Source organism: Phocoena sinus, chromosome 11 (assembly GCF_008692025.1).
Source record: "Phocoena sinus isolate mPhoSin1 chromosome 11, mPhoSin1.pri, whole genome shotgun sequence".
NCBI classification, from domain to species: domain Eukaryota; kingdom Metazoa; phylum Chordata; class Mammalia; order Artiodactyla; family Phocoenidae; genus Phocoena; species Phocoena sinus.
Genome location: NC_045773.1, coordinates 26,134,927 through 26,147,110, shown reverse-complemented (window position 1 = coordinate 26,147,110; position 12,184 = coordinate 26,134,927). Strand labels below are relative to the sequence as shown.

The 12,184-nt window shown below is 39.6% G+C and overlaps 1 protein-coding gene across 1 annotated transcript; it reads left to right on the top strand.

Moving 5' to 3' along the window:
• Nucleotides 1-442: 442 nt before the first annotated feature.
• Nucleotides 443-11,081, top strand: C11H3orf49 (chromosome 11 C3orf49 homolog). Its single transcript, XM_032648874.1, is given in 7 exon segments — nt 443-567; nt 4,229-4,406; nt 4,408-4,552; nt 7,673-7,797; nt 9,180-9,287; nt 10,101-10,358; nt 10,808-11,081. Coding segments are annotated over 7 exon segments (1,137 nt in total). The 3' UTR covers nt 11,006-11,081.
• The last annotated feature ends 1,103 nt before the right edge of the window (nt 11,082-12,184 follow it).

The following is a 12,184-nucleotide window of genomic DNA, read 5'->3' as shown; positions in this document are numbered from 1 at the left end:
CAAAAGCTGGGATCATTGGAATTCCTATTGGTTCCGGTTCTACCCTCTTAGGCATTCAAACATGCACACCTGACTGTGATAATCAATTGGTGTGTGATTATTTTATTACCAACCCAAATGGCAGTGGTTAGACAATCGGGTCACCTGTTCTGCCTCTGCCTTGCCCAGAAGTTCACAACAGAAAAGGGAATTTCCCACCGCTCTGTCAAATGCATCACTGGCGACCTCTGTGAAGTGGTAAACAGGGCCTGTCCAACAAATGATGTCTCTAACACCTTAAAGGGAATCAGGAAGCAATTCCAAAAATTTCCTACGTACTTTACTCCAAACAGCCCAGAAGTTAAAAGCGCCTCAGTCACTCACTGCATGATTTTGTTTTGAAGTTTGTGAGCTCAAGAGCTAAAGAAATCCAAAACAGCTATCACAGATGAAGTTGATAGCAATGGACCATCCCCACCTGTATACACCAGAGCCCTTTAAGGTTGCTTACGGAAGAGTTGGCCGGTACTGAAGATTTCAGCAACCCAGAAAGAGAAATGGCTCATTCAAAAGGAAGGGGATTGAAAGGTAGGAAACTGGGACTCATTTTCTTCTCTCTTGAGTGAGATTCGTTGGATTTTGCATTGACCAGTATTCACCGTGATGATTAGAAAAGGCAGCATCTCTTTTTAAGCGTTGCATTCAGAAATGAAGGCTCTGTATGGATTAGAGGAAGAGGAGACAGCATTTATACACTGGATCAGAGAACCTAGAGCCACAACGGAAGCTTCATTTTGTGATTAGAAAAGTCTTCATTGTAATGGGGAAAACCTTTCCTTTCTACCTGAATTTGAGTTTTAATATTGCATATTATACTAAAATAAGCAGACAGTAAGTTAATATGTCAGTCTCACAATTTTAGACAGCAAATACTATTATTTTGAAAATTCAATAGTGCATTTTTCAAGATGAGTCCATGAGCAATGCTCTTTCTGTTCCCTTTTCCAGCAATTTTGGCTGCTGAAATACATACTAATTGTATTTCACCCATGTGCATGCTTTTTAATGTAACCTAAAAACTGTCTTATACCTAATTTTTCTTGCCAATGGCAAAACCATGAAGACAAGCATGAAATACTCCAAAAATAATACATTTTAATTTGGAAAGTCAGTGAGATGAATTATTTTCCAGTTTTGAGGGCAGGGTGTCTTCTTTCTTACCAGGTTCATGAGCAGTAGCTTAGATAGATAGAAATGAGGTGTTTTCATGAGACCTGAAGCCTCAAAGATCAGACTTCTGAACTTCCACAGGCAAAATGAAATTTTGCAGAGATTTCCACTTTCAGTAAGAAACAGGGGTTAAAAGGAGAGGCAATACAACCAAATAAATTCACAACCAACCAAGACACTTAAAAGCTTAGGAAAGAAAGGATTCTTTTCATAACAGCAATGGCAGCAGTTCTATCCTAGGCTCTGGAGCAAAATTACATTTGTTAATTATGTTATAAATAGACTGGGAATAAGGGTGGAGGGATGGGAATGGGAGAGGCATTCTAGAGATTCAGAAACTGGTTAGGTCAGGGCTTTTTATTTGACAGGTTGCATGGACGGCCTTGGGGGTTCCTGAACCTCCTGAATTTTATTTCCATGTGTATGTGTGTTTATAGTAGTAGAAACAGATGGCTTTATTAAAAGATTCTCAGAAGGGTCCATAGGAAATTAGTCTTGGCCCGTAAATGACCTTTGGGCAAATTAGAATATGGCACCCCTTCCTCAGGACACTTGACTGCCCTCTGCTGGAAAGTTATTGTATTATAGTAACTATGCTCAACTATAATGAATGTGAATAATACCACCTCGTGAGTGTGTGTGTGTGTGTGTGTGTGTGTACAACTGACATAACTCTACGTCCTTGGTCCCACAAAGGAGGCTGCTAGCCTATGAGGGCTCCCTTGTTTTGACCTCTTAGCTTGCACTCCCTTCTTGCCTTTAAAATTTTTTCCACACAGATCTGTTCCACATGGTAATAAAAGCTATCATTTATTGAATGTATTATCAGGTTCCAAGCACATAAATTATTTTCTTTTATTTGTACATTCTTGAGAACAACATACCTATTTTCAAATGAGAAAACTGAAGCTTATAGATGTTAAATAACATGGCCAAGATCACACAGTTAGGAAGTATGGTGCTGGTTTGAACAAAACCATTTAGCTCCAGTGCTTGGGCTGAACTACTTCTCCTGCATAATGACAGAGAAGCTGAATGATTTAGGTTCAATTGAGAATAGTGTTTTTCTGGAAGTTGGTATTTTGCTACTGGTGGGACTTGACATAGTTTAAGTAGTATATGAAAGATGTTTTTAATAGTTATGAATTTATTTATATCCTCATTAGAAATATGTATTACCTGTATTATAAATATAATGTAACATAATATAATATAAAACCTGGGATTTCACCCAGAGAAATGAAGATTTATGCTCACACAAAAACTTGTACACACATGTTTATAGTAGCTTTATTCATAACGGCCCCAAATTGGAAACTTCCCAAATGTCTTCCAATGAGTGAATGGTTAGACAAAGTTTGGTACGTCCACATCATGGAATGTTACTCAGCCATAAAGAGGAATAGAATATTGATAAACACAACAACCTGGATGAATCTCTGGAGAATTATGCTGAATGAAAAAAGTAAACCCCAAAAGATTTTACAGTTGACTCTTGAACAAAGCAGGGGTTAGGGATGCCAGCCATCTGCACAGTCAAAAATCCATGTATAACCTAGAGTCAGCCCTCCATATCTGCAGTTCCTTGGTGTCTAAGGTTCCACATTCACAGACTCGACTGACCTTGGATCATGTAGTACTTACGATTGAAAAAAATTTGCATGTAAGTAGAACTGCACAGTTCAGACCCATGTTGTTCCAGGGTCAACCATATGCTGTATGATTCCATTTATCGTACCTTCTTGAAAGGACATAGATTATACACATGGAGGACAGCTTAGTGATTGCCAGGGTTTAAGGAAAAGGTAGGGGGTCAGTGGGAAGTGGGTGTGGCTATAAAACAAAGGATCCTGGTGGTGATGGAAATGTTCAGTATCTTGACAGTATCAGTGTCAATATGCTGCTTGTGCCAATGTATTTTAGTTTTGCAGGAGTTTGCCATTGGGGGAAACTGGATAAAGAGTACACAGAGAATCTCCCTGTATTATTTATTACAAATGCATGTGAAACTACAATTATCTCGAAATAAAAAGGTTAATTTTTTAAAATGCCTGGGATTTTATGGATATTGTTGCTTTGGAGGAAACTAACAAAAAACAGTTAATTGAGGAAGAATATTAGGTAAATCAGGGTATCATGGAATGGGTGATATTTACCTAGCACAGAGGATAACAACACAGACTTTGGGGTCAGATTGTCTGGGCATAAGTTATTTAATCTTATTTAAACTTTCCAACTTTTAATTTCCTCATTTGTGAAATGGAGAGGACAGTAGGAGGATTAAATTGTGTAATACATATGAAAGAACTTAGATGAGTGTTTAACACATAGAAGTCTATTAAGAAGTGTTAACTATTTACTAAAATATGCAAAAATGATGAAGATGCTATATGACTATTTGGAATTTTGGAAATAATGCATTTAGAATTATTCTCTCTAAATCAGTATTCTATGTAAATGCAGTGTTTATAGGACCTGCATTTGGAGACTATATTCTTAGAGACTATATTCTTTATTGACTACCCTAGCAGACTCTTTCATCTCTCATCACTGTAGCCTGGGAACCACTAAATCCAGCAAAAACTATCTCAAACCATTACTGAAATAAGATCTCCAATTTGCCAATATGAGGTAATATAATTTAACAATCACAATTAAAATTACAATTAACAAATTGTAATCACAATTAACAAAAACAATTAAAATCTGCATTCTATGCTTGGTCAGTTAAGTTAATCTCTCTATGTCTCAGTTTACTCATTAGTAAAATGAAGATAATAATATAACCTACCTGCTATGAGGATTAAATGAGATAGTGTCCAGAATGCACTTCTAGAGTTTGGCAACAAAACGCCAAGTAGTTGCTTTGGCTTTATTCTTCTGTGATTTGGGTCTTCAAATTTATTTTTTGCAACTGTATAATTTTTTCACATTTGCAGTGGATTTTAATGATTTAAATGATACCTTTTTAAAAAAACTTTTCAAGTTCCTTGATGCAAATTATTTTTCTTTTGTTCAGATGGCATAGAGCTGTGTCTCCCAACTTAGTAAAACAAAATGTGTTGGTCCCCAAAGAGGAATCATCCAATGAGAGTGACATGGAATTTCATGAAAGCCAGCAAAATCAGAAAAGAGATTTGGTCAAGAAAGTGAAGACTTTTTTGGTGAGGATGCTGTCACACAAGTATAGAAGCAAGGCCAGCAAGTGTCAGCAGAGAGGGCTCCACTAACCCTAAGGAAACCCTCCTTTCAAATACGCAGAGCCTTCTTCCTAGAATTGTCAAGGAGCTTCCATCGCCCAAGTTGTTTACCAAACCAAGAATGAGAAAACTTTCACAGAATGGTAATCAAAGGCAACATATGGTTAAGCGTCAAGGCCAAGAGGAAAAATGAAATTAGGATGGCTTTTCTTGCTACCCCAAGTATGGCATCTCCTGGGAGCTGGTCTGAAATGCAGAAGCTCAGGCCCCACCCAGGTCTACTGAGTCAGAATCTGCATTTTAGAAAGACCCCCAGGTGACTGGTATGTACATGCATTTTGAAAAGCTCTGAATTACATCACCTTTGAGGTCCCTCCCAGTCCAATTAATCAGTGGTTCTCATCAGTCTAAAGCTACTTTTCATTTAAATACAGATGCATACATAGGCATATGTATGTGTATATGCATATACACATACACATATATTAGAAAATCAAACCAAAGTGGGATTTTGTTTTGTTTTGTTTCTGGCAAAAGGAGTGAGGCAGACTTTCAAATGGCTACTTCTAACAGAAGAGGGTGTGGTGAGAATTCTATTTTTTAAATCTATGATTGGTAAGTCAGAAAGGAAGTTTTATTTTGTTGTATCTGCTTCCCATGTACCTTGTGAAGAATCAGCGTTTGAACGGTTAACTTTGTCATTTTGGCAACGCGGTGATGCTGTTTTGGGGGGCCCTAATGAGTGATGACTAGTGATACTACTACTATTTGCATTCCCCTCTGTAGCTTTTTAAAATTAATAGACCTTATTTTTTAGAGCAGTTTTAGGTTTACTGGAAAATTGGGCAGAAAATACAGAAAGTTAGTTTCCATATACCTCTCTCTCCTTACCCTACCCCTATGGTTTCCTCTGTTATTAACATCTTGCCTTAGCATGGTACATTTGTTACAATTGACGAGCCAATATTAATATATTATTATTAAGTATAGTCCATAGTTTACATTAGGGTTCACTCTTTGCCCTGCACACTTCTATGGGTTTGAACAACCCACCATGTAATGTGTCTCTCATTATAATATCATACAGAAGAGCTTCACTGCCATGAATATCCTTTGTAGGTTTCTAATACCCTTTATAGCACAGCATCCAGAAACATATAAAGTCCTTATGTATATGTAGAAAATTCAAACATACCTTCAAATTTCACATGGTTATAAGGCTGCAAGCCTAGTGGATACTTTTTCCAGAAAAAAAAAAACCCAAAAAGCAAAAATGATGGCTTCCAGCTGACTGATTGCCCTTTCAAACAAACTCTCTCTTCTGGAAAAAGCAGTCACCATTACAAGGATCCAAGCATCTAGCAATTACCTGGTATGGGTTGACCTGCCTATTTCTGTTAAAAATAGCAAAGAGGACATGCTTATATACTGATGGGGCTGGATTTGGAGAGTCCAGCAGAAAACAGAGGACCAAAATCTTCCCCTCATCCCATGCATTGGCTTATTTTCATCTTAGTTGGAATAACAGATCTCTGCACTAAGATCTTCCCAAGAAACTTGCCCATCCTTCAGGCTTCCACTCAAACATTCTGACCCTCAGCTGTGACCAAAAGACAGTTGCTCCTCCCTGTTGACCCTCATTAGACTTTTTTAACAAAAATGTAGTAAGTAATTATTATATGCCAGCCACACTATTAGGGATAGAGTAGCAGATAGAACACACATGGTCCCTACCCTCCTGGAGTTACAGCACAGAGGGACATTCCAGCATTATGCAGATAATTACCTCTGATGCAAAGTAGCAGCAGAAGGCACTATGGGTACACATCACGGATGCTAATTTAGGGGAGGGGGCTCAGGAAAGGCCTCTCTGAGGAAGGAACAACTCAGATGAGATCTAAGGGACAAGTAGAGTTAGATAAGGAAAGAGTGGTGAGAACAGTTTCCCAGGAAGAGGGGAGAACACTTTCAGGTTCCAACATCAAGAGAGCACTGGGCATAATTAAGAAATTAAAGTAATCCAGCCAGGGAGAGGCTGGTGAATAAGGTGGTAATGGTGTCTGTAAGCCATGTTAAGAAATTTTAACTTTTCCTAAGGGTGATAAGAAACCATCAAATATTTTCGAGCTGGTGATTTATATAATCTGATTGGCATTTTTTAAAGGTAGCTGAGGCTGCAGGGTAGAGACTGGATGGAAGGAGAGCAAGAAGAGATACAGAAGGAACAATAAACAGGCTCTTACATTCGTTCAGGCAAGGGATGATAATAGCTTGGACGAGTCGTGGCAGTGGGGATGGTGAGATTAAGGGAGAAATATTCATAGGTAGAAGTTGCAAGATTTGGGGGTGAGCTGGACAGTGGCAGGGGAGAAGGAAGGGTCCCTGGGTTGAGCATCTGCTTTGAAGGTGGAGCCACCAGTCACTGAGATGAGGAACCCCGGCTGCTAGATATGGTTATCAATGGACCTAAAGCAGGTGAGTTGATTTTAGGTGCTGCGCACAGCTTGAAGACGCTGAAACAGAACAAGCTGCAAAACCCTTTTTCCAAATGACCCTGTCGATCCCTTTGACTACAGCAAGGAAAAAGCCTCATTTCCCGCCCTTTTCTGTTTTAGTAAAAAAGAGAGTAACCTCAAGTTTAGTGCCTTCTCCAGGCAATAACATGGTTTTGGTTTTACCATACTAGTCTCAGTGCCTATATTTATGATATTGGTTTTTGATTTATGATAGTGTTTTAAGTTTTCTTTATAAGTACGCTTATTGTGTTAAGAATTGAATTGATAGAGAAAAATATTAAGGGCTCTAGGGTTCACGGGGCTCCTGGAATGTGGGAAAAACTATTAAGATGGTATGTGAATGACTGAGCTTTGTGCCACTTTGCTGCAGAGTGGATTTAAACTTGGCTTTTGTCAACAGCAAATACTCAAGGGATTGTCTTACACGTTAGAGGGTTACTTTTCCGAATTCCACAAGAGTTACAGGGAAAGGCAAGAGAGGTCAAAACTGAAGTCTCAAAGACAGGTAACCACCTTGTTAAGATGGGTCGGTGACCACTGAGGTCATGACCACAAGAAAAGGCAAATGTTCAGGAGAAAGTGTAAGCTTCAGCAAAACAAATCCATTTTTAATTTTTAACCCCAAAGAAAATAGCCACTGAGACAGCATGTGATGCTGGCTTTTCAGGAGACTTTCTCATAGGGAGCATGTGTCTTTTACTGTGATCCTTCAAGATTGTCTGTTTTTTTCTTCCCCTTCCCTCCAAGCAACTATACAACTTGATGTTGTAGAAGCAGAGACAGAGGAGATAACCCAAGGAAATACACTCCTCCGAGCCAGGAGAACCACCAAGCGGTTATCTGTGACATCCCTTCCCTCAGGACTGCAGAAGGTAAAATGCTAAAACAAACTCGCCTCTAAAGACTTATCAGTAAGTCAGTGTTTAGGGATGTTGTAAAAACCAAGTTCTCTGCCACTGCCAAGTCCCTCATAATAAAGCATTTAAAGCTGCTACTTGTGTGTCTCCTCTCCCAGAATGTAGACTTTCCAGTTTTGATTCCTCTAGTTCTGAGCTCAAACTGTCCAGCTTCTGCTACAATCTGGGCAACAGTGGAGTTTACAGCTTTATATTGACTTTGTCAGCTGTTCAGATATCAAGACTCATTAGTATATCAGCACCTGGCCTATCATGCATACATGTGGAGGGGAATTCTCTAGACCAACCCAATAGAATTTCTGCAAGGATGCGAGTGTACATTTGTCCAAAATAGTAGCCATTAGCACGTGTGGCCTTTTCAGACTTTGGAATGTGGCCAGTGCAACCAAGGAGCTGAATTTTAAAGTTTATTTCATTGTAATTGAAACTAGAATACAAATAGCCATATGTACAGTATAGACAGTACAGCACCAGGTGATCCAGGACTCTCCAACCCAAAGCCTGTACTTACCTGTACTTATCAAGCTTTAGCCTAAATTGCCCAGACTATCTTTTTAATAGAACCCTGAAATACTATCATTACTTTAGATATAATAAGCATTTACTTAAAGCTGACTGTGTTCCAGGCCCTGTTCCCAGTGCTTTAAAAATACCAACTCAGTTAATCCTTAACAACAGCCCTATAAGGTAGAGAGCAATAGGTTACTACAGTAAGTAGGATATTATTTTAGGGGTGGCAACGAGAGGTTAAGTAATTGGCCCAGATAATTGGAAGAGCCAGGCTTCAAACAGCAGAAGACCTGGCTCTGGAGTGCTTAGTCCTAATTACTATGCTAGGTACTAATTGTACTGTCCAATATGGTAGCCAATAGCCACGTGTGACTATTTACATTAATTAAAATTAAAGTCCATTCCCTTCGCTGCACTAGCTACCTTTCAAGTGCTCAGTAAACATATATGGCCAGTGTCTGTTGTACTGGACAGCACAGATAAGAACATTTCCATTTTTGTGGAAAGTTCTGTCGAACAGTGCTGCTCTAGAGCGTCACTGCCAGAGTGTACCAATGTTAGTTTTGAATTTTACCTCTTTTGTGCTAAGTTTGCACTTACCGTATTCCTATTATGTGCTGGGCAGTTTGGGGAGGCTATAAAGGTGATCCAAGGTCATGGTCCTGTTTGTGTGGAACTTATAGTTTGATAGAGGAGATGGACATTAAACTATGGTACTGTTAGCTCTCAGAATGTTCTCAAAAGTATATTTGAATTAATAGCCCACATTTCAAAATTAGAAAAATTCAAACAGAAATCTGGATTTTCAACTTCCTTTTGGAAAATAGGAGGATTTGGCAACACTGGGCCCACAGTTCCTGGGGCAACTGCAGCAGGCGCAGAGGCCTGCCCCCTTTGCAGGAGGGCGTGTTGTCTCCAGTTCACACCAGCCCCAAGTGAGCCTGTTTTGCAAACCCTGCCTGACCCTTCAAGGCATTTGACTTTTTAATAGTGGTATTCAACAAACACAGAAATAACTTAAGTAATTACCAAGTGCTTGATAGAAAGAAAAAAGCCCCCCAAACACTTGGTTTTACGAGAGAGGAAAAAGAGGGGTCGTACTCTGGACGGACTGGGGAAGATTCTGCCAGTGACACTTGAGCCTGGGCGAGCTGGCAGGGCAGAGCGGAGGTTCCGCAGACTCATTTGTAAACTCAGGCAAAGGGCAAGACCCAGATGCGGTCCCACATCCTACTTTGTGTAGCCCTCACAATAGTCCTGATGCTAATTACTAAGCACAAGGGGAAGGAAGAGTGAACCCAATAAGACTAAAAAGGGCATATTAGCCAGGAGCCATGACCTAGGAATGATTTCCAATAGCACAGGTACTTGTAACCAGCAAGCCGGGGACCAGGGGAAGAGTATCAGGCATGCAGCGAAAAGAACCCAGAGCTTTCTTTTTATGTTTGGAAACATGTCTGTCATGAAAATGTCATGAAAATAAGGAAACCTGCAGAAACGAGACCAAATTAACAACTGGATCCAGTGATAATGAGCTTTCTGGGGCACTGGTCTACAACAGCCCCACACTCTGTGCTCAGCGGCTGCAGAAGCAATTTCTTCTTCTTCCCCTTACAAATGACCTGCTTTTTTCCTGACACTGTATTTTCTCTTAGAACCAGACAATCTCATTTCTCTGCACCCTATAGATCTCTTCAAAGCGAGCTCTGGGCACAAAGGAGATACCTGGGGGGTGGAGAATAATATGAATACGACCTCCAACTCGACGTTGTTATGTGGCAAATGTTCAGTTTATAAGAGAATGTCCCAAAGGTGAGAATGTTCATTTAAGCACCGTCACAGATACCCTGTTGGCACTTCTTAATCTGATGTATTTTTGCATTTTTATGATAGTTCCGTATTCCTCAAAAAAGAGACCACACTTTCCAGCATTTAAAAAAAAGAAACATAGCACGGAAAACATCCTCCGAAAATCAGATTTGACAGTAGGAAAGCTTCAAATGCAGGTAGTGGACAAAGGCTTTTACTTTGGTGTTTCAAAAGCATCAGAGGGCCAGGCTTAACTGAATGCACAGCCCTGCTAGACAGCGCGGATGTGGGATGAAACTAATGATTAGCATGAAGGAACGTTAGTGGGGGGCATTGAAGAGTGGCTACAGGATTGCTGAGGGCACCGAGAATGGTGCTGTATGCCTAATAAATATTAAGTGAATTCAGTTAAAATGAAGGCACACACATGGGCTTCTTTTGAGAAGAAATGAGATCCTCTTTACCACTGGGTGGTAAATGCATGTTTTCAAGCTCTGTTTGCTATGACTTGAATTAGATTAATACTTTGGGACTTGTAAACGTCCAACAATTCCTGAACTTATCTCTCAGGAAAAACAGGCCACCTTTGGGTGTGGACAAGGCTTTCTAACACATGGTTTCATTTCTCTGTATCTGGCTGTCATAGGTGGATGACCTCATAGAAGCAGTGACAGATAAATCCATGAAGCTATTGGCCCAAAGACACGCTGAGCTTCAACAGTGTGAGTTTCTAGGGGATGAAATCCTTCAGTCTTCCAAGCAGTTCCAGAGGATATCCAAGAGAACCATGAGGAAGTATAAATTGAAAAACGTGTGTTTCCCGTGTACCTGGTGCTGCTTCTGATTTTGTTTCTGACAGCGCAAAAGTTATGTTCATAGGGGTTCTTATCTTTTGGTACATAATCCTGAATAAGTTTCTCTTAATCAGTGGTGGCAGCTGGGGGGTTAAGGGGGGTGGGGTGGGTGGTAAAAATATTCTGCCCAGCAGTCCTTAAAAAAAGTTCCTTTGGGAAAAATTGATTTTTAATTCTGAGTCAATATAAGCAAATTTTTGCTTCATAATTCTTACTAATAATGGAAAATAGAAATATTTATCAGGGCATAGCAGTTCTGCCAAGAAATTTCTCCCATGAAATTTGCCAGATGAAATTAGAGGAAGCACTTAAAAGTATTTTGACACTTTCACTGTGTCTACTATTGAGCTAACTTTAAACTTTCGTTTTTAAAGATACGAGTTTGTATCAAAATTACAAAAATGTAGCATTATTAAGGTATGATTCATGCAAAATGCCATGTTTCTGAACTAAAATAAATGGATAAGGATAGACCCTAACAAGTATTAGCCATGTAATTCAATACTTAAGACAATTATAAGTGATTCAGACCTGGCTTAATTTTTTTAAAAAGATCATGAAATCCTTTTTGCAAGACTCTTGAAAATGACTCCTACAGAACAAAACGACAGAGAGAAAACATTTCAACAAAACATTTAACAACCACATTGCTCAAGTATTAAGGACAGAGATCTAGAAAGTTTTGCATATTGATTTACTTTGCATCTTGTAATTACCTCTGATATCAGTGATTCTTAATATCATGGAACCTCTCCCACAATAAGCATACACCACAAACATTTTGTACATAATTTCACAAGTTCACAGCCCTCCTGAGAGCCTATTCATGGACTTCATTTTCAAAAGTGGTAACGATTTCCAGAAATGGACTAATTTTCTCAGGTACATCCTAGAAATGCCACCTTCTCACTATCTTCCACTTATTTTGTGAGCAAATCAATGTTACCAGTTAAAAACTACCTAGAATACCAATGAGCACTAACATATCTGGCTTGAAAATATTTCATTAAACATTTTTGGATGTTGCTTCCTATCTTTTAAGTAGAAGAAAGGCATTTCAGGGCTTCCCTGGTGGCGCAGTGGTTGAGAGTCCGCCTGACGATGCAGGGGACACGGGTTCGTGCCCCGGTCCGGGAAGATCCCACATGCCGCGGAGCGGCTGGGCCTGT